At 38.4% G+C, this 22,671-nt stretch overlaps 1 protein-coding gene across 2 annotated transcripts in view; it reads left to right on the top strand.

Annotated features, from left to right (window-relative positions):
- SEC63 (SEC63 homolog, protein translocation regulator) overlaps nt 1–12,859 on the top strand; it is a 61,311-nt gene extending 48,452 nt beyond the window's left edge. For both annotated transcript variants that reach the window (XM_081294901.1, XM_081294902.1), the window contains 4 exons: nt 1,461–1,562; nt 4,354–4,452; nt 7,827–7,931; nt 9,040–12,859. In XM_081294901.1, coding sequence (XP_081151027.1) covers nt 1,461–1,562; nt 4,354–4,452; nt 7,827–7,931; nt 9,040–9,183 — 450 coding nt within the window. In that variant the 3' untranslated portion in view covers nt 9,184–12,859. The remainder of the gene's footprint in view (nt 1–1,460; nt 1,563–4,353; nt 4,453–7,826; nt 7,932–9,039) is intronic.
- Nucleotides 12,860–22,671: the final 9,812 nt, after the last annotated feature.

The raw sequence follows: 22,671 nt of genomic DNA, 5'->3' as shown, positions 1-22,671 counted from the left end.
AAGCATGGGGCAAAAATCTCATAGTGTGAAATTGCGCATCATTTATAGAAAAACTATAAAGAAAGAATGTGGTGGACAAATAATGGTCCTTAGAGACTCACTGCAAACTGATGAGCTGTTTCCTTTGTGTTTGTTGGTGTTTTTTTCTTTTTTAAATAAAAATGTTAACTGCCTTTATTTGATCAGTACACATGGTATATGCATGCATTGAAATATCATGTTGTACACCAAAATATGTATAATTATTGACTGGGCTTTTAATCTAAAAGTAACCCTTCTGGTTTGGACGAGAATCCCTGAATAGCTTCTGAGGCAACAGGAGAGACCAGGGAGAGGTAGAGGGCAAAAGAATAAAAGGAGTTAGTGTACACATCCTTAGGAATGGTGGACAACAACGTGGATAACTACTTTTACTTTTTGCTAGGTCTTGACGGTTTTGTATTTTGAGAATTAAAATGATGGCCAAGAAATAAAATTTGTCCAAGGGATTATTTCCCTAGCTTCACTTTTGGAAAGTTGACATAGTCTTTCTTGAGTGTCTTAGTGTTAATAGAGATGATCTTAAGATTTTGAGACTTATTTTTTTAGATGACCAAAAATACATTCATGCAGCCAACAAATAATTACTCATGACCTGTCCCATCCCAAGCATTGTCTTAGATGACAAGGAATGCAAGCCAAATAGGAAACAGTTTCTGCCCTTGAATGATAACACAGGCTAGTGGTATAGGCAGACTTGTAAATATATGAGATTAATGTATACCTTATGCAAGGTATAGTGATGGCACAAAGGAAGCAGTGATCAACTCAGTTCTCAGACAGAAGGAAATTTGTAGTAGGCCTTAATCAGGAGTTTGCACTAAATTGGCCCTAAAAGAAGAACAAATAGGAATTTGCCAGACAAAGAAAGGGAAGAACAAAAATCCATACAGGGTTTAAGAAGAGTGAAATAGTTTGCTAACTTCAGCGAAGTATAGTCAGTTTGAAATAATGAGAATAAAAAGCATCAGGAGGAAAGCAATGACAGGAGATTAGCTGTAGGCCATGGTCAGACTGTTAGCCAGGCACCGTGGCACACACCTGTAATCCCAGGGAATCGGGAGGCTGAGGCAAGAGCATCACAAGTTTCAACCCAGCTTCAGCAACTTAGCAAGGCACTAAGCAACTCAGCAAGACCCTGTCTCTAATAAAATATAAAAAAGGGCTGGAGATGTGGCTTGGTGGTTAAGTGTACCCTGGTACTAAAAAAAAAAACAAAAAACAAAACCGGAGGTTATGGAGATTATTAATGGCCCTGTAGTGCTATGGGGGTTAGAGGGATTGCAGGTTTGAGCTAAGAGATGATTTATGGGACTGAACTTGTTCTAACCTAATTAGTTAATTAGCATTTTTAGGAATAATAGAAACTCCTCAAAATGGGCAAACCCTACCAGGTTTCAGATCTTTTTATTCTTTACCAGGAGTGGCAAGAATTACAACAGAGTATACAACGAAAGGAAAGAGCCCTACTGGAAACCAAATCAAAAATAACACATCCTGTGTATAGTCTTTACTTTCCTGAGGTGAGTTACACATAGGCTATTCACTTTCTCTTCTCAGATATTTCTTATTTGGATTTTATTGCTCTTTGGAGTGTACCTGCTCAAATACACTAACTGTGATATATTCCTGATTATGTTTTTAAAGGATACATTGCAATATGAATTGTTTTTAGTGAATATGTTGTTTGAAAGGAGGATTGTTAACTTTTAAAATACTTCTGTGATTTCCTGTGCTTCTGTCTTTTCTGAGCTCATATTACTTTTGTGCTTAATGATTATTTCTCATTAGCAGTCATCAGTATTTAATAGACAAATGTATATTTTGCCTTTGACTGCTTGACAGTCACAAACCTTACCCCTGTCAAGTTCTAATAGGATGAAAAAAATTCTTAAATTTTCTTTCTGAGGATTCTGTAGTTGTCACCTGGAACCATTAGACTTGCTTTGATCCCAGTTATTGCCCTAGTCTGTGGAAATGAGTGAGCCTGTGGCTGTGGGACCAGCTGTGTTCTGAGCCCTGAGCAAAGTTCAGTAAGAGCTAGGCATGACTGAGTCTCAAGCTCAGGACAGAGCATCATTATAATGCTATTTGTTCTCTTGTTTACTTTGTTATTATGCCTGTTCAACTTTTGATCTATTTGCTAGCCTATGTTATTTGTCTTTCAGATTACTTTGGGATTCTCTTAACACTTTGCTTTTGAGGATGATTCTGTCTGTGGAGCAGAGGTCAAGAACTGGGACACTGTTCCACAGACTACCACACAGCTTTGCTCTTTATTCACATTTGATTGTGCTCTCATATAATAAGTCTGCTTTCTACTTGAGAATGTCAATCCAGAGATGCTGGGGCTGCTTAAGGCAAATTCCTAAATAATTTGGCTCTCTTAGTAATAAGTGATTGGCTCTGCACAGACTGTTGTTTTGACTTGGATAGAAGTCTTCCCAGGATTCCATCTTAATGCACACACTGATCTTCTGGCGTATCTTGAGCTTTTAGCCCATCTGTTGAGGGCATTTTGCCCACTGCAGAGGTAGTCTGCCAACACCAAGCATCCCAAAAATCAAGTGAATAAATTCCACTCATTTGATTGGTTTGAAAAGTGCTGTGGGATATATATACTGCATAATTTGTACCCAGTTTCATTTTAGACCACGTTTAATTGGTAAATTAAACATCTATTCATTCCTTTAGAACATTTTATCAGTGGAAATGCCTTTTTCTAGTATAATCTGTTTATATATGATAAATATCTCAAACTGTCATTTATCACATGCAATTTTTTTAGGATCTTCCTGACATTTCCTTGTCTATTTTCCGATGTACCTAATTACCCTCTTAGTAATAATTGACTTACATTTTATTGAAACTCATTTATTAGTATGTTAGGAATGGTTGAGAATTGCACACAACTGAAGGATAATTTTCAAAAAAAAATGCAAATAACTCAATAGAATGTCAGTTTCACTTTTTAAACAAGTAAATCATGTACAGTGTAATTGATTGACATTCATCAGTTTCTTGTAAATATCCTGGAGTGAATTTCATTGTAATTAAACAACTTGAGAGAGTGAAGGGAAAGGCAGTTTCTAAATAGTGAGGTAAATAAGAAATGCATACTCTTGAACATATCCCTATGCTGCTTATAGTACATACATGATATGGTAATGATGTTTCTGACACATCAGAACCACTTAAATGAGAGATTGAAGTTGTAACTCATTCTAATAATCATAACTGTCATTTATTATACCCTGTATGCTAACAGAAATCTAACATGTATTTTCCTTGTATTATCTCATTTCATCTTCACAACATTCCAGGCACTCATCATTTTAACAGAGAAGGAAAACTAGATTTAGAGAGGTGAACTAACTCAGGTATAGGTAGCTTTAAAGCAAGTATTGGCAAAATACAGGCTGCAGGCCAAATCTAGCTCCCTGCCTGTTTTTGTAAAAAATCTTTATTTACAATAAAGTCTTAATTAAAATACAGTCCCACTCCCCTTTTTCAAGGCAGATCTGAGTAGCTACAACAGAGACCCTGTGACCCACAAAGTCTAGGTTCTAATATTTCATTTTGAGACTATCACACTATTTTGTATACAAAAACACATAGGCAAATATTATATATACAGCTATCCCTATTATGATTGTCCTAACCCTATTGCTGGACAGATGACTAAACAGTTATTGACAAGAGCTGTAATACAGCAATGGTTACTGAGCACATTGAGGTTTGGTGCTTCCTTGTCTTTCTAAATTTTTTAAAGAAAATAGTTTTCTGTTTCTTCCTGCTGCCGTTGTGCATTCTGATGGCAGTTTCTTTACCCAACTTTTTTAGTGTTCCTGATTTTTTTTTAAGTTGAACTAGAAATGCTTTTAATATATTGATTTTTTTATTTGGCTGCCTGAGTTCTTTCCACTCCTACTTTGTAGCTTTTGCTTATTACGTGTTAAAAGATTATTTGTTACATGATATTGTAAAAGTCAATATATTTTTTAAGAATATCTTTTGTCATTTAAGGTGAATCAGGGTTTTTAAATATGGAACCCATCAGTGGACTTAAAATAAACCTCCAAAATTGCATATAAAATTATTTTTGAAGAGTAAGGAATGGATCTATAAATAGTTAAGAACAGTTTATTAATTTGGTAAATTATTGAACCAGGCACTGTGTCAGTGCTGAGGATATAGCAGTGACCAAAACAAGGACAGTATTCTGAAATAAGACAAGCCAAAAGTGCTTCTCTAATTCTTTCTGATTATCGTACTGTTCGTTGTTCTTATTGTTTTTTTTCCTCCTCTTTCCAGGAAAAACAAGAATGGTGGTGGCTTTATATTGCAGATAGGAAGGAACAGACGTTAATTTCTATGCCATATCATGTTTGTACACTAAAAGATACAGAAGAGGTAATTACTCAATAATATTTCCATTTTTAACAATGTACAGCATCTCATCGTCATGCTGCTTGATAAAATCTGCTTAAAGTATCAGTTTATCAGAGCTTACTGCATGTCGCCAGCTGGCTGGGCTGGCGAGATGAGCTGGGTTCAAAGGAGCTGGCTCATTTAATAAACTGAGAAAATGGCGAAGAACCCACACAAAACAGGAACATGAGTTTTGAGGGGAGAAATTCTCAGTGACCCCAAGGGTCTGCTCCACGCTGGATATCGATGGAAGGAGCAAAATAGAGAGCACACCTGGAACGCCCCCCTAATTATTGGGGAAAAGATATTCGATAAAATGTTCCACCAGAATAAGACAAGGGTGGGGTTTCGAAGGGTGGAGTCTTGCTTGGTGATGTTTTGTGGTCAGCAGATTGCTTGACGTCTTGGCAAGTCACACCCATCTGAAGTGCTATGTGGGATCACAGGCAGAGCGAAAGGAAAAGCACACTTAAATTGCACAGCCCAATCAGCGCGCAGTGCCAGGCCAGTCCCCTCATATGCTCAAATGTGCATAGCTCACACACATAGCCCATGGATGGCTTGCAACAATTGAATTCTGTTGTGTCTGTTGTCTTACTATTCCCTGATATTTTGAGAGTGAGCTCATTGGACATTTATAAAGAAATATTAGAGGTAGGTAACTTTTAAAAACTCATCAATATAGTTTTGGCAGTTTTTACTGTTAGTGTTCAAGAGCATTTTTCTTTGCTCCTCCTCTCCAGAATTTAATATTTTATAAACATTTATGATGTAAGAATTGGTGGATTTAAATTTTTAGAATAGAATTTTTGACTGTCATTGCCTGCTTTTATAACATCATAAAAGTAGCTTCGTGATAAACATCATTTACCCTTGGGAACTGCATTCTGGGTTTTTTTTTCCTTGATGTTTTTGGCTGTTACCTTTTCTAGGAAGAAGGTTCTGTTTGTTTGGACCAGGCAGACAAGGGCAAGGGTTTTGAATTTCAAGACATTTCTAGATGTTGATTTTTAGTACAAAAAATCTTTAAAATAATTTTTATAACCATGCAGTAAATGTGTGGAATAGTTAATACATATTTGATGCTTAAAGATAAAGCCAACTCTTAAGTTGTATTTGTTTTGACCTTTTCTGTTTTTAAATTTTACCTGTTTTTGAATAGGTAATGCATTCACCTAAAATTTCAGAAAATATCAAAGTGCATGAAGTGAAATATCTTGCATATGTTTTCCATCACCTTTTCCTTTTCCTGGAGACTATCAGTATTATCAAATTTTTATGTATTCTTCATGTAATATTATATGTAAATTGTAAACGAATATATACATTATTATTTTCCCCTCAGATTTTACACAGAAAATGGCATATCTGTTTTACACCTTCCCTTTTTATCCAGTAATATAACTTGGACATGTATCTATCTTCCAAGATCGGGGGAGCCTTTTGTTTCATAATCGCAACACAATTATTATACTCAAGGAATTTAAAATTGGTGTGATATTATCTAATACACAGTCCATATTCAAATTTCCTCAAAGTTTTCACTGATGTCTTTTTGTTTTGATTTGTTTCTGAGTTCAGGATCCAATCAGGGATCACACTTTGCATTTGGTTGTTGTGCCTCTTTAGAACACTTTCTTGTCCTTTTTCATTTTGAATTTTTCAGGAATCCAGGCAAGGTATTTTATAGAATATCAGTTAATATGAGTTTGTTTCATTGGTTACTCCTTATATTTATCTTAAATATATCTGGCAAGCATACAGCACTAATGATGACATACTTAGTGCATCACATCAGGGTGCATTATACCAGTTTGCTCCACATTGATGATATTAAGATTGATCGGTTGTAAAGATACTCTCCCCACTCATCTGTATGGCAGTATCTGGGCTCTGTGTGAATTCCTGTTCTCCTAGTCTTTTGCCCAGTCATTTTAGCATACATTGATGAATCTTATCTAAATCAATTTTTTATGCTGCTCAGTGTAGTTTAAATTTTCTGTTTCTTTTTTAGAGTGGAACTGAACACTTTCAGTGGGTTCAAGACATATTTCTTTTTGTGTCTGTTTGTGACCATTCCTCATTTTTGTTGGGTCTTTTAAATGGGTTTGAGTTGTTGTTTTTTTTTATTTATTTATTTTTTTTTTCCCAGTAATGTTAAGAAATCAGCCTGCTGTGACTGTGTGGCAAATATTTCTCTCTAGTACTAAGATGGTTTTTAATAAGCAGAAAACAATTTGTTTATCCATTTTCCTTTATTCTTTGTTTTTGAAGTATGGTTTATAAATTTTTTTTGTAGCTTCTAGATGATGTTATAGTTAGAAAGGTCAAACTGAAGATGAGAGAGAAAGAGAGTAGGTGTGTGTATGTATGTGTGCACGGGTGTGCATGTGTTTCTGTACTGGGGTTCCATCCCAGGGCCTGTGCATGCTAGGTTAGTGCTCTGCCACTGAGTTACACACCAACCCTGAGGTTTTTTTTTTGTTGTTGTTGTTGTTGTTTTGTTTTTTTTTTTTAAGATTCTCCCATAATTTTGTTTTTCTAGTTTTATTAATTTTTTATGATAGCCAAGATTATCTCAATATATAATCTTGGCTACAAAATATGAATTCTGGAGGTTTAGATCACCAAAGCATCCAAATGTCATTTTTAAAAAATGTACTCTTCCTTCACTCAAGTGGAATTGAGATACCTGAAGGTGTTACTGTTTGTCTTTGTAGTCTGTGATTTTTAAAAAAATATTTTTAAGTTGTAAATGGACACAGTATCTTTATTTATTTTTATGTGGTGCTGAGGATGGAACCCAGTGCCTCACATATGTGAGGCAAGCAAGCACTCTACCACTGAGATATAGCCCCAGCCCAAAGTCTATGATTTGATGGGAATTCAAATACCTATTTGACCTTTTAAAGGGATTGGTCATTTATCCTAGTAATAAGAAACTTTGACCAGTATTATCTCCTGTCTATATTTTTATTAACTCCAGCATTTTATTTTACTTTTATATTCCACTTAATTTCTTCAGTTTACCCAAGATAATAGTCAACAAAGAACATGGTTGTTTACTTTAAATATGCTTTCTTGAATTGTGAAGATACAGATTAAAGATTAACCCCATCGGTTCTGCCTAATAGATTTCCTTTCTGTGTAGAGTATGTAATAGATAAACATATATTTCACGTATGTGTATTTGTTATTGTTGTTGGGCCTTTTGTAACAAGTCATGATTTATAACTTCCTGTATCACATGAATGAATAAAACATGACTGTTAAGTACTCTGGTCTAGTAATTTTAAGGGTATGCTGTTGTTTCCTCCTCAAAATGGAGATTTTTAAGTGTTAATTTTATCTTCTAGGTAGAATTGAAGTTTCCTGCACCAGGAAAGCCTGGGAATTATCAGTACACAGTGTTTCTGAGGTCAGACTCCTATATGGGTTTGGATCAAATTAAACCATTGAAGGTAAGAATAGTGTCTCTTCAGCAAGTACAGTAGCCTGTTGGAGTAAATACTTGAGTGTGAGGGAAGCATTTCTAGTTTTGCAATGCAAAGTAATAACGAAAAAGAGATCTTTTCTTACTTTTTCAATAATAAACTTACATTGTTGAGTAGGATTTTTAAGAGGTATGATTTAGAACCTTGACTATAAATTATATTAATGATGTATTTTAATATGCCCTAATATGCTGTAACTTACAGGGCCTCATCAATATATTAATTTATTTTAAAAGCATATAGATTTTACTGCATATCTATTGGAGTGTTTTTTAATTATAAAATCATTTTTAAGTTCATCTTAGAGCATATGTTTTCTTTTATCACTTGAAGCACATTTCTATCAGTGTTTACCAGTTCACTTGAGCATTTTATAGAAAGCATTCTCTTAGGAAAAATGGTGCTGATATATTCTTGCATGGAAAAGAGTAAAATGAGCCTCTCTTTTCCCATGAGAGTTCTACTAGAGCTTACAGAATATCTTTTAGAAGGTCATATTTTAGTTTTTCTTTTTTGGGGGGTTGGGGGGAAGGTGAGCACCAGAGATTGAACACAGGAGCACTAAAATACTGAGCCACATTTCCAGTCTTTTTAAAATATTTTACTTAGCGACAGGTCTTGCTGAGTCTGGCAAGGGTCTTGCTTAGGGCCTCCCTCAGTTACTGAGGCTGGCTTTCATCTTGAGATCCTCCTTCCTCAGCCTTCTGAGCCTCTGGGATTACAGGTGTGTGCCATCATGCCTAGCTCCCTAGCTTTTCTTCTTTCAGCAGAACTTTAAGATATCACTCAGCACTTCTGCTCAAGAATTACGATCATTAGTTTTTTGTTCTACAGAAATACATCCCATAAGTAGTTTTAACTTCTATAAGAGCAGAATATTAAACTATTAGAAATTTAATTAAATTTATATGTTAAAGTAGATTGACATTTCTAGGATGAAGTGTCAGTGTGTTGAATTTAGAGTTATATCTGTAAAATCTATATTTTGCTGTGGTAAAAGAAAAGCTATTCTTTATCAGATATTTCTTCCATTATTCCTCCTTAATTTTCTAACATCTACATTCCTTCTTCATAGTTGGAAGTTCATGAGGCTAAGCCTGTGCCAGAAAATCACCCGCAGTGGGACACAGCAATAGAGGGGGATGAAGACCAGGAGGACAGCGAGGGCTTTGAAGATAGCTTTGAGGAAGAAGAAGAGGAAGAGGAAGATGATGACTAATCAGTACTATGAGTGGACCACAGTGTTTGCACATATTTGCAAACTTTTGCTGTCTGGAAGTGTATAATAAACCAGAAACAGTGCAGAACCAATATTGAAGGAAGTGTTAGTTTCTTTACTAGAAAGGGTTGCATAAAATAACTAGGCAATTAGCGGTGCCTTGGTATGATCTGGGGGAAAAAAAAAGTTTAGGGCTTATTAAAGTCTTTCAAGTATGGGATGGTGCATTTATTTCATCTGCAAATTATAATAAATCCTTTGTTATTATAACTGTCCAAAGTGTGGGCTATGTATTGTCTGATCAATTTATGGTCCCAGTAAAAGTCAAGGTACATGAAAATTTATAAATGAGCAACTTTTCTTTGTTCAGCTTTAGTTTTAGTATGATAAACATCACATATGTTCTAAGTAACATCTCAAATTTTGCCTTGATAAGCTCTGTTACTCATTTATTGATATTTTGCAGGTGATGAGACTATAATAGCTCCTTACGTGGATTTAAGCCTTTTATTTTCACCTTTCTTGGTCATAGTTGGTATTCTCTCACATTCCACATAATATAGAGGGCTCCATTTTGGGATTTTGCTTTAATTGCCCAGCGTTATTCGAGAGATTATAAAGATGGCTTTTAATGGCTTAAAACATTTTTAAGCCTCTATCTTAGTAGATCAGGTCAGGATCTAATTCTTTTGATAAGCTAGCTATAGGTCTAAAAGTAATTGTGGGACCATATGTTCTCTGATGTTGGTGGTTTATGTATCAAACCTTTTTTAAAAGGTTCACTATAAAAGCTGAACTACATTCTTAGCTTTTAATCTACCTGACTCTATCAGAAGCCTTTTAAGGAAAATAGTATAACATGCAAAGGAGGGATCTTTTTGTATTCATTTTGGACTCCTGTTAATAAAATAGAAGTTTGACTCATTTTATGTTTGCTATTGTCTTTGTCTTTTTATTTTTAGAGAAAGGACATAAATAGGGTAATCCTTTCTTTTTTTTCCCCAACTAAAAGTTTAATATGACTAAGTGACTGCTGTCTTTGTATACCATAGGAAAACCCCTGAGTGAGAGGGATTTCCACTCACATAGTACAACCAAAAGGGTTGTTCTTAATATAAAATAGATATGTATATGTGATGAATCATTGGGGTGAAAGGAGAATTTTTATTATACTAGACAGGGAGGAAACAAGACTATAATATTATAAGATCGATTATAATAATCCTCTCATCAAAATTTCCCCAGGCCGAAGTACTGTTGGAGTACTGTGACCTTGTTTATTTAAAGGGTTGCTACTCTCCATACAGAATTACCATTGTTATTTTGTTACTATAGTAGTTTGAAATAAAATTTGGAAATTAGCAAAAGCAGGAATGACTTTTGGTTCTAAATTTAGAATGCAATACTTGCTGTCAAATGGTCAGAGAAGTTTTTTCATTAGAACCTTATTAACCAGTCTAGGGAGCCCTCCTCTTGGCAGGCAGGAAGCTGTGCCACTGAAGATTTGTTTCACATTACAAGTAAGGGTGGGTTTACTTTTAAAATCAGGTTTTGTGGTGAAGCTGCAGTGTGGGTTGAGGCAGCTGCTAGTAATGCAAATGATGCAGGGAGTGCTTACTTGAGTAAAAGGAGAGAGAGAGGTCAGAGAAAGCAAAGTGGCATAAGGTCAAGGACATTGAGCAAATAAGATAATGTTAGGGTTCACGTTTCCTATACTTCTTGAAACATACTTTTAAGAAAAGAATTTATTTTTTAGTGGTGATTTTGCCTTAAGGAGGTTTTGCAAAAGTTCATTGAAACAACTGACTTTTTGAAGAGGTGGATTTCCCACCCTAATAAGTCACCATAATGCAAAAACAGCCTCACCTCCATACTAAGAGAGGCTCACCAATCTCTTTTCCTTTGCCCTTTCTTTGTGTGATGTGTACAAATATCCCAATCAAATAAAACCAATTAATGCATACCTTAGGTACCTCTTTCCATACTGCAGTAATGGAAGAACGTTTATAATTCTAATCTCTCCACTAAGTCACTGAACTCCACATCCCTTCTTTCTATGGAATGGGATTATAATTTACCCCTAGATTGTATTTAATCTTATAGAAATTTATTAAATGACGTTTCATTTTCCTATCAAAAAACAGTGACTTTATCAACAAAATAAATGAGCATCTAGATGAAAACAATGTAAACAGAATGAAATTGGTTATTTTTGAAATTTTTAAATCATGAGTATTTTAATCTCTTTAAATTGGTAAAGTAGCTATTAAAACCAAATACAGCCTTCCACGAGACTTTATTGCCACTATTGAAAGCGTAATCAGTGGTAAATGTTTAGCATTATAAAATTTGATGTAGGCCCCCATGTGTTTTCCAATTAGAGATCTCAATCTCAAAGTTACTCAGATTGCTGGGCATGGTGGTGCACCCTGTAATCCCAGTAGCTCCGGAGGCTGAGACCGGAGAATCGCAAATTCAAAGCCAGTCTTAGCAAAAGCAAGGTACTAAGCAACTCGGTGTCTCTAAATAAAACAAAATAGGGCTGGGGATGTGACTTCGTGGTCAAGTGCCCCTGTATCACCCCTTCCCAAAATTAGATATTCATGCCCTCTAAATTTTTAAATTTAATTGAGCATATTGAACTAGTTTCTCCATGTAGAGTAATTCTTTGTGCTCTGCTGTACTTCTGTGCTGAGGGGTTGGAGCCAGGACAGGCTGCCAGCTGTACCAGCCACTTTGTGTTGGGAAGCAGGGGAGCAGAGACACCAACATCTGATATGGAAACAGGTAGCAAGGCATTATTCTTGCCATGATGTTTTTCAGTCATCCAAACTATATCCTGTAATGTTCTTTAGTAGGAATTGATATTTCAAGTGTAATCCAACATCTTACATATTTTTAAGGGATTGTTCATTGGTCATCAGGTGTTGACTGAGTTTCTATGTACCTGCCTCTGTGTCTGGATTCTGGGACTATAAAAATAAAGTCTGTGTTAAGAACTCACTGGTGTTCAGTCAGGCAGACAGGTTATATGCCATCTCAACCCATTACCTTGGCTGGTAGCTGTTTGGAATGCCTTTTTTGGTTTTGGTTTTGTTTTTCCATTACAGACAAGAAGTTATTTGTTTTAGAGATTTATTGTTTATTACTTTTTTTTTCAGGTAGGCAAACATCACCCTTTGTTTTTAAATGCTTCTTTAAAGAACTTTTCCTCTCACATTCTGATTCAGCTCCATGAATCCCCTATTTAGTCTGCCTTAAAGTGAAACAACGATCAGTGAACCATAACATTACATTTACTGTGTAATGATTATTTCAGATATGTCTCAAGAAGTTAGCACCAAGCAGCTTCACACATTTAAACTTGAAGCTAGGGCTATTTTGCAAAACTCTAGAGAAAAAAAAAAAAAGATGTTATCTTGTACATTTTCCTGTAACTGAGCTAAAAACCCAAATAACAGCAATTATTGACATGCTTTAGGGCTGTGATTTCAGGTGGGGTGGTGTACATCCCAGGGATATGCAGATGATCAATCCATTGAGAAAATGTTAAAATGATTATTTGTATTTAATCTCATCCTTTAAAATTTCTATTTTTGTGTGTTTTATAATGTACATAATATATTGTACAATTGTACACTTATATAATTTATAAATAAATACATTTATTGGTGCATTATATATATTTTTTTCTGATTCCGTTGCATGACCTAAACAACTGGACACCAATACTTGGTGGTACTGATAGGGTGACATTAAACTCTGGGCCTTTGGCATTCAACCATTTGAGATCACAAAGTGATGTACTCTGCTGGTGGCCAAGTTGGCATTCACTGTGTCCAGCTCTACTGTTTTTCCCAAGAACAGAGTGATACTTTTGAGATGGAGTTGAATAGATTTGGTGTGGGGGTTAATTAAGAAGGCTTGGTGCGGTGGCGCCACGACTGTAATCCCAGTGGCCACGACTGTAATCCCAGTGGCTCAGAAGGCTTAGGCAGAAGGATTGTGAGTTCAAAGCCAGCTTCAGCAACTTGGTGAGGCCTTAAACAATTCAGTGAGACACTGTTTCCAAATAAAATACAGAAAAGTTTTGGGGATGTAGCTCAGTGATTAAGCTCCCCGAGTGCAATCCCCGATGCCAAAAAAAAAAAAAAAAAGGCAATGGGAGGGTTCTAATCAGCCATTGTCTGTGGAAAGGAAGTGGGGTAGGTGAGGTGCTGTGAATGTGCTAGTGGCTGCTAGCCAGGACTCTGAGCAAAACCTACACTCAGTGGGCTGGACAATCAGTAGCTGCTGCAAAGGCCATCCACTCTTTTCAGCACTAGGTTGTTCAGTATTAATTTATCAGCCTGTGTGCACAAAGGGAGCTGTGTTTCTTTTACCTTGTTGAACACGTCAGAGTTACACCTTAAAACCTGGATAAGGGCAGCAGTGAGCACTGCTTACGGACCCAGTGGCTTGTATGAAGAGTTGACTTTTAACTATTTCCCTGTATTTTCCAGCTGGTTCCAGTAGAGGGCGGGAGGGCTATAATTTTCTTTAACAATGGTTTGGTTTGTGGGACTAGGAACCAAAATTGAACAAATGGTTTCTAACTTAGTTTTAACTGCACCTTCTAGAATTATCTATTCCTAATGTTTATATTCCCTCCCCTAACCTTCATGTTTCTTACATATGTCCTTTAATACATTAAATTTGCATTTAGGTTTTCTGTGTGGAAATGTTAAACTCCTTTGCAGTGAACTCCAGAAGACAATATGTATTCCTGTGCTATGACTGTATTAGACTGAGAGAGGTGGGCAGTCAGATAGGACACAGAAGTTCTTTAACTTTATAATTTTTTTAATGGTTGGTGTAAACTATTTTTATTTAACTCTATGTGCAAGCTAAAAAGTTAATCTTCCAGTGTCGTGAGGGCTGGCAGAAGGCAGGGGACTCCTAGCTCAGGAGCATAGGAGATCTCGTGAACTCCATGTCCCCACCAGCATCTCCCAAGTTTCATGCAGGTGCTGTGGGGTGGCCCACGTGGACGCTGCACATGCAGCAGGTTCACATCATAGCTGAGACACTGAACTTGGGAAACCTGACCCTTTTAAGGGTTAGCAAAGCCTGTTCAATCTTTATCATCCAGGAAGAGAGCACTACCTTCCAAGGCTGTTTGCTATACAAACATCCTTGAGAAGATAGTCTAGAAAAAAGCTTCTGTATCTCTGCTCACAGGTGTACAGAAAGGTGGGAAACCCATGGGAAATGGCCTCCCGGCAGCTGGAATTCAATATGTAGAGAGTCACCTCTATTCACAAAGAGGCTCAGAGCACTTATTGTCCAAGGGAATGAATTCTTCGTGAAAATCAGGACCACCAACGCCATATTGCTTGAGAATAATGTGTATTTAAACCTCATGCAAATGTTTTATTGTCAAAGATAGTGTTTTAGTCAGCTTTACGTCACTTTTGAATAAAATATCTGAAAAAATTTTAGAGGAGGAGAAGTTTATTTGGGGCTCACAGTTTCAGAAGTCTCAGTCCATATACAGCCCTCTGCGTTGCTCTGGATTCCATGTCAAGCAGAACATCATGGTAGATGGTGTGGTGGAGGAGGACTGCTTTATTCAGGGCAGCCAAGAAGCAGAGAGAGAGGGAGGAAGGAGCCACAGGGAAGATGCATCCTTTCAGAGCACAGTTCCAGTGGCTCACCTCCTCCAGCCTCACCCCACCTGCCATTAATTACCACCCAGTCAGTCCATTCAAACCAGGTTGACTGATCAGGTTACATCTCTCATAATCGAATTGTTTGCCTCTGAATATTACTGCACTAATGCAGGAGCTTTGGGGGGACACCCCATATCCAAACTGTAATAGATGGTGGTGTTACAAGTGAAGATAGTTCACTTACTGTGCACCAACTAAAAGCTATCCAGAATTTTCAAAGTTGAATCCATCCCATTGTTTTAATGGAAAAGAGGTGTCTAAAAAATGAACACTATACTATTATGTATTATAATCCTAAAAGACTTTGATTATTGGCCTTTGCACATTGATCCAAACATACCCCTGCCCCTGCCTTCTCCCACAAGCTTCCCTTCCAGACAAACTGAACATTTGCCTCCAAGTAAGTCTGGCCATTTGTAGAATAGTTGCCATTTTTAAAGTGATATCCTTTTTCCAAATAGGCTATCCAAGCCCAGGGAGCCATTAGACCTCCTTTGGTTGAAATAACTGAGGAATCTCTGAAATAGTATTTGGGACAGGCTTACTGGAACCCAGTTATTCTGTAAGAAAGATAATGCTTTTAACTGCAAAGTCATTTGGAGATGTTGCAGATGAATAGGGAGGGTGACCCAATTTGCTGATAGGCATTTTGCTCATTTTGACAAAAATTCAATGAGAAACTAAAAATCCTAATCTTTGACTCAGGAGATTTTGACCCTTTGGCTCTGAAGATTCCCAAGGAGACATCTAGTAAGAATACTGGGCTAACCACAGCCTCCCTCATTTGTATGCCTGTCTGCACTTCTATCTTAAATTAGCCTACTTTATAATCATATCCAAAATTTCTCCTGCTTTTTAATGTATTGATTCTCTGGAGTGTCCTTGGGACTACAGTCAGAGTATGTTCTATGTCACTTTCCAAAGTCCTCCAAAAGCTTACTCTTCTTATGAAAATGAGAGGGGGTGAGGGAGAGGTAGGGAGAGAAAGGCAGAGCCAGAGAAGAGGTGAAGGAGACAGGATGGCTTGTTCTAGTTGCTTCAAGCTGCTGTTCCCGACAGCCAGCTCCTAGTTCAGAACCTGCAGTTACTTTTTCCCACGATCCCAGGAGCTCTCACCCCACCTACCCACCCCCACTCACAAAATGCTGATCTGGATCTATTATCATAGAAATTATAAGGATTAATGTGACTGTCAGCTGAGTGCTTTTGAGAATGGGGGATGAAACTCCAGTGTTATGATCCGCCGCATTATTCCTTTATACACTGCAAACCCCCACATCGTTCCAAGTCTGCTGACTTAATGACAGGGTATCTCACTAAATGTCAGGAGTGACACTTCAGGAACAGCACATTTCAAGACAGAGTTTCAGTTTGGCAATACTGAGTTTTGAGTAGAATTTTGAATGTTTCAGTGTATTAAAATCGATCATTTTTTTAGAGTGAGAAAAAAAATTTTTAAAAGCTTCTTCTACATCATTCAGTATCCTTCCTTCCCTCCCTCCCTCCCTTCTCTTCCCTTTTTCCTTTCCTCTTCATTTTTCTCCTCCCCTTCCTCCTCTTCTTTTTGTACTGGAATGGGACCTAGGGGCACTCTATCTTTGAGCTATATCCCCAGCTCTTTTTTTTTTTTTTTTTGAGACAGGTCTTGCTAAGCCACCCAGGCTGGCCTAGAACTTGTGATCCTCCTACCTCAGCTTTCTAGGTAGCTGGGATTACCAGCTGCCCTACCAGGATCAGCATTCAGTGTAATTTCCACAGTTTTCTTTGTATTTGGTACTAGAGTACTTGAACCAGTCCCTCTGTAATCCCCTCCACAGCCTAATACAAGCAGAGCTGGAATATAGGGCTGGAGAGAGAACCCCTGGGCATTCAGGTATGGGGCTACCTCTGTGGGTGGCATGATGGTAGAAATCCATGACGCCTCTGTGTGGCGCCCAGTGCTCAGGAGGTGCTGTGTCTACAGCTGTGGTTGGAGCCAGTGGTACCCCTCCCTGTTGCAGCACAGAGGGTCAGACACGGATATGTGGGAAGGATACAGAAACGAAGAGCCGGAGAGGAGAGAAGGGGTTGCCCTGGCCATAGAAGTGGAGCTGGGACCCAGGCATCTTCCCCTGAAGGGTGCTGTGCCCCATTTCACAACCCTCACTCTCCATCTTCCCAACACACACACACACACACACACACAGCTCTCACTGAAATGGATGCTGGTCTAGGTGACTGACTGCCTCTGTAGCTTATGACAGCTGTGAGTGGACCTGGGCTTGCACTTGAGTCAGATCCTCCAACTGTCTCAGAGTGCCCATGCTATGTTAAAATGAGATCCTACTCTGCCCATGCTATGTGGGGTTCTGAGTCAGCTGAAACCACATTAGCTCAAAACACAAAAGGACTTTTGAGATCCTTTCCTATTTAGAGATTTGAAAATGCAACAGTCCAGGTAACTTGCCTTGAGAGAAGCAATAAATTCTCTTCCTGCCCTGAATGTGACTGCCTTGACTTAGGAGCCCAGGACAGTGACATGGGCAGCCCAGGCTGGCCTTCTGCCTCAATTCTCTTTTTCTAGGGAGTGGGCCAATAGCCTTCCCCTAACCGTCTTTACGGAGAATATTCTAAAGGATCTGCTTGAGGTTCTCATCCTAAAACGTGGCAGCCTTCTTACCAGGCCAAGTACTTATTTCTTGGGGAGATTCTTTGATTGAACATAAATAATGCTTTCCACATTAGGGATAAGAACTGAAGCTGAAGGAAGACAAAATAACCTCTCTGTGGAAAAGGGTGTCCTAGAATGGTGGTCAGGCTTAAATTCAAGCACACTAACATTTCTTCTTAAAGATCCTTTTTGCTGCCATCCAGTTACTAAAATGCAGTGCAGCAATATAGCAACATAAAATAAGATTAAAAACACTTTGGATCTCTTCAGGGTACTGGTCACCTGCTGCAAGAGTTTCTTGCACATGCCTCTTTCCCCACCAGCTTGAGACCTGAGAACAGCTGAAGTCTAACTCTCTGTGTGGCACGTATTTTATTGAACTGGTACCTCAGCAGGTGTTCTGAACTAGCAGAACAAATATTTGAAGGTAGGTTTCCTCACATGGCTCCCAACAAACCTTTCCCATTCAGCACGAGCATCTAATATTTATTGACATGTCCCTTCATTGTGGAAGAGGTGGTGGCCGAGGACCTCATCACAATTGCTTCTTGGATTTCACCTCTAGAGACAGAAGCTTGCTGGGAAGTGCTCCTGACCTAGGAGCAGGGAGGGTTTCTGCTTGAAAGAGCAACTGCACAGTTGCCCAGTGGCCTGAGGGTAACCTGCTCCCTTCTGCACGGGGAGGACTATGCAGCCCAATGACTGGGGGTGTGCGAGTCACCTCTACAGCTAAGACTCCTGCCCCTGGGAGCCATCTTGTCTGGGCTGCCGAGCAAAGGACGATCTAGAGGTGGGACAGGGGCAGGGGCAGGTAAGAGCCTGTGAGTCAGGGGACCTTAGCGAGTGGATCATGGCAGGTTTTGTAGTTGTTTGTAAAAGAACTGATGGGTTTTTTTTTTAATTTCTGAAAATATAGAGAACTATCTACAGAGATGAATTTTTTCTTCTTTTTCTTTTCTTTTTCTTTTTTTGTGAGGTCGCAGACCTACTCTTGTATGACTTTATTGTCCACTTATTGCAGGAAAATCAGGCTGAGGTGAATATTCTTTGGCCTTTTTATGTGCCCATCTTCAGAGCTCAGCTCATTCAGGCACACACATCGCCCCCAGTTTCCTTCTCTAGATGTTGCTTTTTAATCTACTTCTTCAGGAATGAAGTCATTTCTGCAGTGCAGATCTTGAGCAGAATCCTCAAACTGATAGCCCGTCCTTAGAGGCCAAGGGAATGGCAAAGAAAAGAAAGTGTCATCTTAAAATAATGCTAGCTTGTATTTGTCCCTCAATATTTTGCAGGACATTTTCAAACACATCCTCTCATTTGGCTCCCAGAAGTTCTAGGAGGCCAAATGGATGAGAAGGCATCATCATTCCATAGATCTGCAAAATGCGAATGTGGAGGGATCAAGGGGCCCAGGCAGGAGTCGTGCTGTTTGGGACCAGAGCTGGGCTGGAGTGAATGTCTCCTAAATGTCCAACCTGTGTTTGCATTGCCCTGCTTCCCGCAGCACAGCTGTAACAGGGAGCTCAGTCGTCAGGGCTCCTCACAGGGCTCCAGGTCTAGGGCCTCAGAGTTCAGGAAGGGGCAGAGGGCAAAGCCAACCTCTGCCTGCTGTTCCAGGTGCTTGGGAAACAGAGAGAACAAAGAAGAAAAGAAGCAGGTGTTTTCTACACATTCAAGAAGGCTGGGGCCAGGGGGACTAGGGGTGACCAATCAGCATATCTAGTTAAGTAATTTAAATGTCATATTTGAAGGTAATAATTGCTCTGGAAAGAAGAAAAAGTAGAGCAAGATAAGGAAGTGGGGGACATTCCCAATTGTCACAGGGGCAGGTCCCAGTTGTCACAGTGAGGGAGGGTTCCATCTTGAAATTGACACTTGAGCCATGGCTTGAAAGCGTGAAGATATTTCAGAGTGTGGCTATTTAGGGGAAGAGTATTCCAGACGGTAATGCACAGGCTCTAAGGCAGGAGCGGCCCCACCTGTGAGGAACATGGAGGAAGCCAGTGGCTGGAGCAAGGGTCAGCAGCGGGACAAGAGTCAGAATGGGAGTTGGGAGTCGTATCAGGGAGTCATGTTGGGCAGGACCTTGTTGGTCATTGACTTCTCTTGAGTAAAATGGAAGCCACTGCAGGATTTTGAGCAGAAAGCAACAGGATCTGGCTTAAGTCCCAAGAGGATTCCTCTGGCTTTTGGGTTTAAAAAAAATAGACTGTAAATATTGAGGAGTTGAAGCAAGAAGACCAGTTAGGTTGGAGCAGTGATCTCCTGGAATTTTCTATGTGTGTTAAGGCCTCCAGGACTAGGAAGCTATCCATGTATCTGCATAGAGGCTCAGCTGTGGAGGTGGGGTGTAGAGTTTGGATTTGGGCTGTGCATATATTCTGACTTCCCAATAAGCTGACTATTGTGAAATAGAGAGGTAAGGAAGCTTCTCGGGGTTTGGGGCCTGAGCAACTGGAAGAATGGAGCTGCCATCAGTTGAGAAGGTAGAGGCAAAGTGTGGAGCAGGTTTGGGTAAAAAGATCAGAAGTTCAGTCCTGGACACATTCATTTGAAGTTCTCCAAATGAAAAAGGTAGGCAGCTGGATTTCTGATTCTGCAGTTTGAGGACAAATAGAAATATAAATTTGGGATCAAATAGCATTTGTATGCTGAGGGAGATCACCACAGAAATGGGTGTAAAGAGGGCTGACCCTGGGGAGAAGCAACATTGTGAGTTTGGGGTGAGGAGGAGGTAATGGAAGAGGAAACTAAGAAAGAGTAAACAGGGAGGTAGAAGGCAAGAGAGGGGGTGTCCTGGAAGCCAAGTGAAGATGCTGCCAAGAAGAGGGGCGCGTCCCTGGTGTCAGTTGTTACAGTGAAGTCAAAGAAGGTGAGAAACTGAGAACTGACTATTGGATTTTCCAAGGGGAAGTGTTGCTGATTTTTCTAAAAGCAGTTTTCATGGAGCAACTGGGGAGCAAAACCTCTACTCCAAGTGGGATTAGAAGAGAAGCAGAATTAACAATAGCCACATGAAAATCCCACAGTGTTTTACTACAATTCTTAGTGGTAAAACAAACAAACAAACAAACAAACAAAAACCTGCAAGCTTTTCCCCTGAGATAAGGAACATAGCAGGAATGTCCACGTTCATCACTTCTGCTCAACATAGGACTAGAAGTTCTTGCCACAGCAATTAGGCAGGAAAAAGAAATAAAAGGCATCCAAGTTGGAAAGAAAGTAAAATTATCTCTGTTTACAGATAATGTGATCTTATACGTAGACAACCTAAAAGATCTCTCTCTCTCTCTCTCTCTCTCTCTCACACACACACACACACAGTTAGAACCCATAAATAATTTTCTACAAAGTAGCGGAATACAAAGTCAACATAAAAAAATCACTTACATTTGTAGATACTAACAATGGACAATCTTAAAAGGAAATTATATAAACAATTCTATTTTTAATAGTATCAAAAAGAATAAAATACTTAGGAATTAACTTAGTCATGGAGATGAAAGACTTACATAATGAAGACCATAAAACATTGCTGAAAGACATTCAAGAAGACATGAACCAATGGAAATGTACCCATATTCATGAACTGAAAGACTTAAACTTAGTAAGATATCAGTACTACCCAAAGTGATCTACAGAATTCAAGGCAATCCTTATAAAAATCCCCAAAGATTTTTTTGTAGGGATAAAAAAACCATTTTAAAATTCCTATGGAATTTCAAGTCAAATTTACTACCTGATAGTCAAAACTTACTACAAAGCCACAGTAATCAAAACAGTGTGGTACGTGTAAAGACAGACATGGAATAAAATAGCCCAGAAACAATCCCTTGTGTAAGTGGTCAAGTGGTTTTTTCCATATTTCTTAGTGGGGCATACGGTTGTGTGTAATGATGGGATTTGTGGTCACATGTTCATACCTGCACACGTTGTAACAACGTAATTTGGCCAATATCAATCCCAGTACCTCTCCTTTTCTCCCTACCACTGGTTCTTTCCTCTTCCTTTGATTTTCATGAAATTTCACCCTCCTTTCTTTCTCTTTTTCTTCTCTCGTTTCCACATATGAGAGAAAACATAAGACCACATTGTCAAGTGATATTTTGACAAGGTTTCCAAGATAAATGGAGACATAATAAATGAGTCGTTGATGTGTAGACAGGAACCCTGTGTACTGTATTCAAAAAAATAATGCTGGAAAAACTGGATATCCAGAGCAAAAAAAAGAAAAAAAAAAAGAAGTTGGATCCCCTACTTAACATCCCATACAAAAATTCACTCAGAGGACCAAAGACCTAAATGTTAAGACCCCAAAACTTATAAAAGATCTTAGAAGAAATCATAGGATAAAAACTTCATGATATCAGATTTAGCGATGATTTTTTGGCTATGGTGCCCAAAGCACAGGCAACAAAATAAAAATAGACAAATTGGACATCATGAAAATTACAACTCTGTGCATCAAAAGATGCTATCAACAGAGTAAAAAGGGAGCCCACAGAATGGGAGAAATTACTTGCAAATCATATGTCTGGTAAGAGATTAATGTTCAGAATATACAGAGATCTCCTAAAACTCACCAAAACACGACCCGATTCAAAAGTGGCAAAAGACTTGAACAGACATGTCTCCAAAAAAGATAGACAAATGACCAATAAGCACATAAAAGATGCTCAGTATCACTAATGATCATGGAAATACAAGAACTAAAACTACAATGAGATGCTTTCTCATACTCATTGGGATGGCTACCGTAAAAGAAATCTTAAAAAAATTAATAAGAGTCATCAATGTGTAGATGGGAACCCTGTGTACTGTTGATAGGATCATAAAATGGTGCAGCTGCTGTGGAAAACAGAATGGAAAGTCCTCCAAAGATTAAAAAAAAAAAAAGAATTATTATCTGATCCAGAATTCTACTTCTGGATATATATATTTGAAAGAATTGACAGCAGGGTCTCAAAGAAACATTTGTGCGCCTATATCCACAGCAGCATTGTGTATAATAGCTAAATGTGGAAGCCCCCCAAGTGTCCATCAGTGAATAAATGGATAAAACAAAATGTGGTATATGGAATATTATTCAGCCTAGAAAAGGAAAGCAATTTTGATGTATGCTTAAAA

This window comes from Spermophilus citellus (genome assembly GCF_964194105.1).
Source record: "Spermophilus citellus genome assembly, chromosome: 5".
NCBI lineage: Eukaryota > Metazoa > Chordata > Mammalia > Rodentia > Sciuridae > Spermophilus > Spermophilus citellus.
Note: the sequence above shows the minus strand (reverse complement) of the source record. Positions and strands in the feature narration are given on the sequence as shown.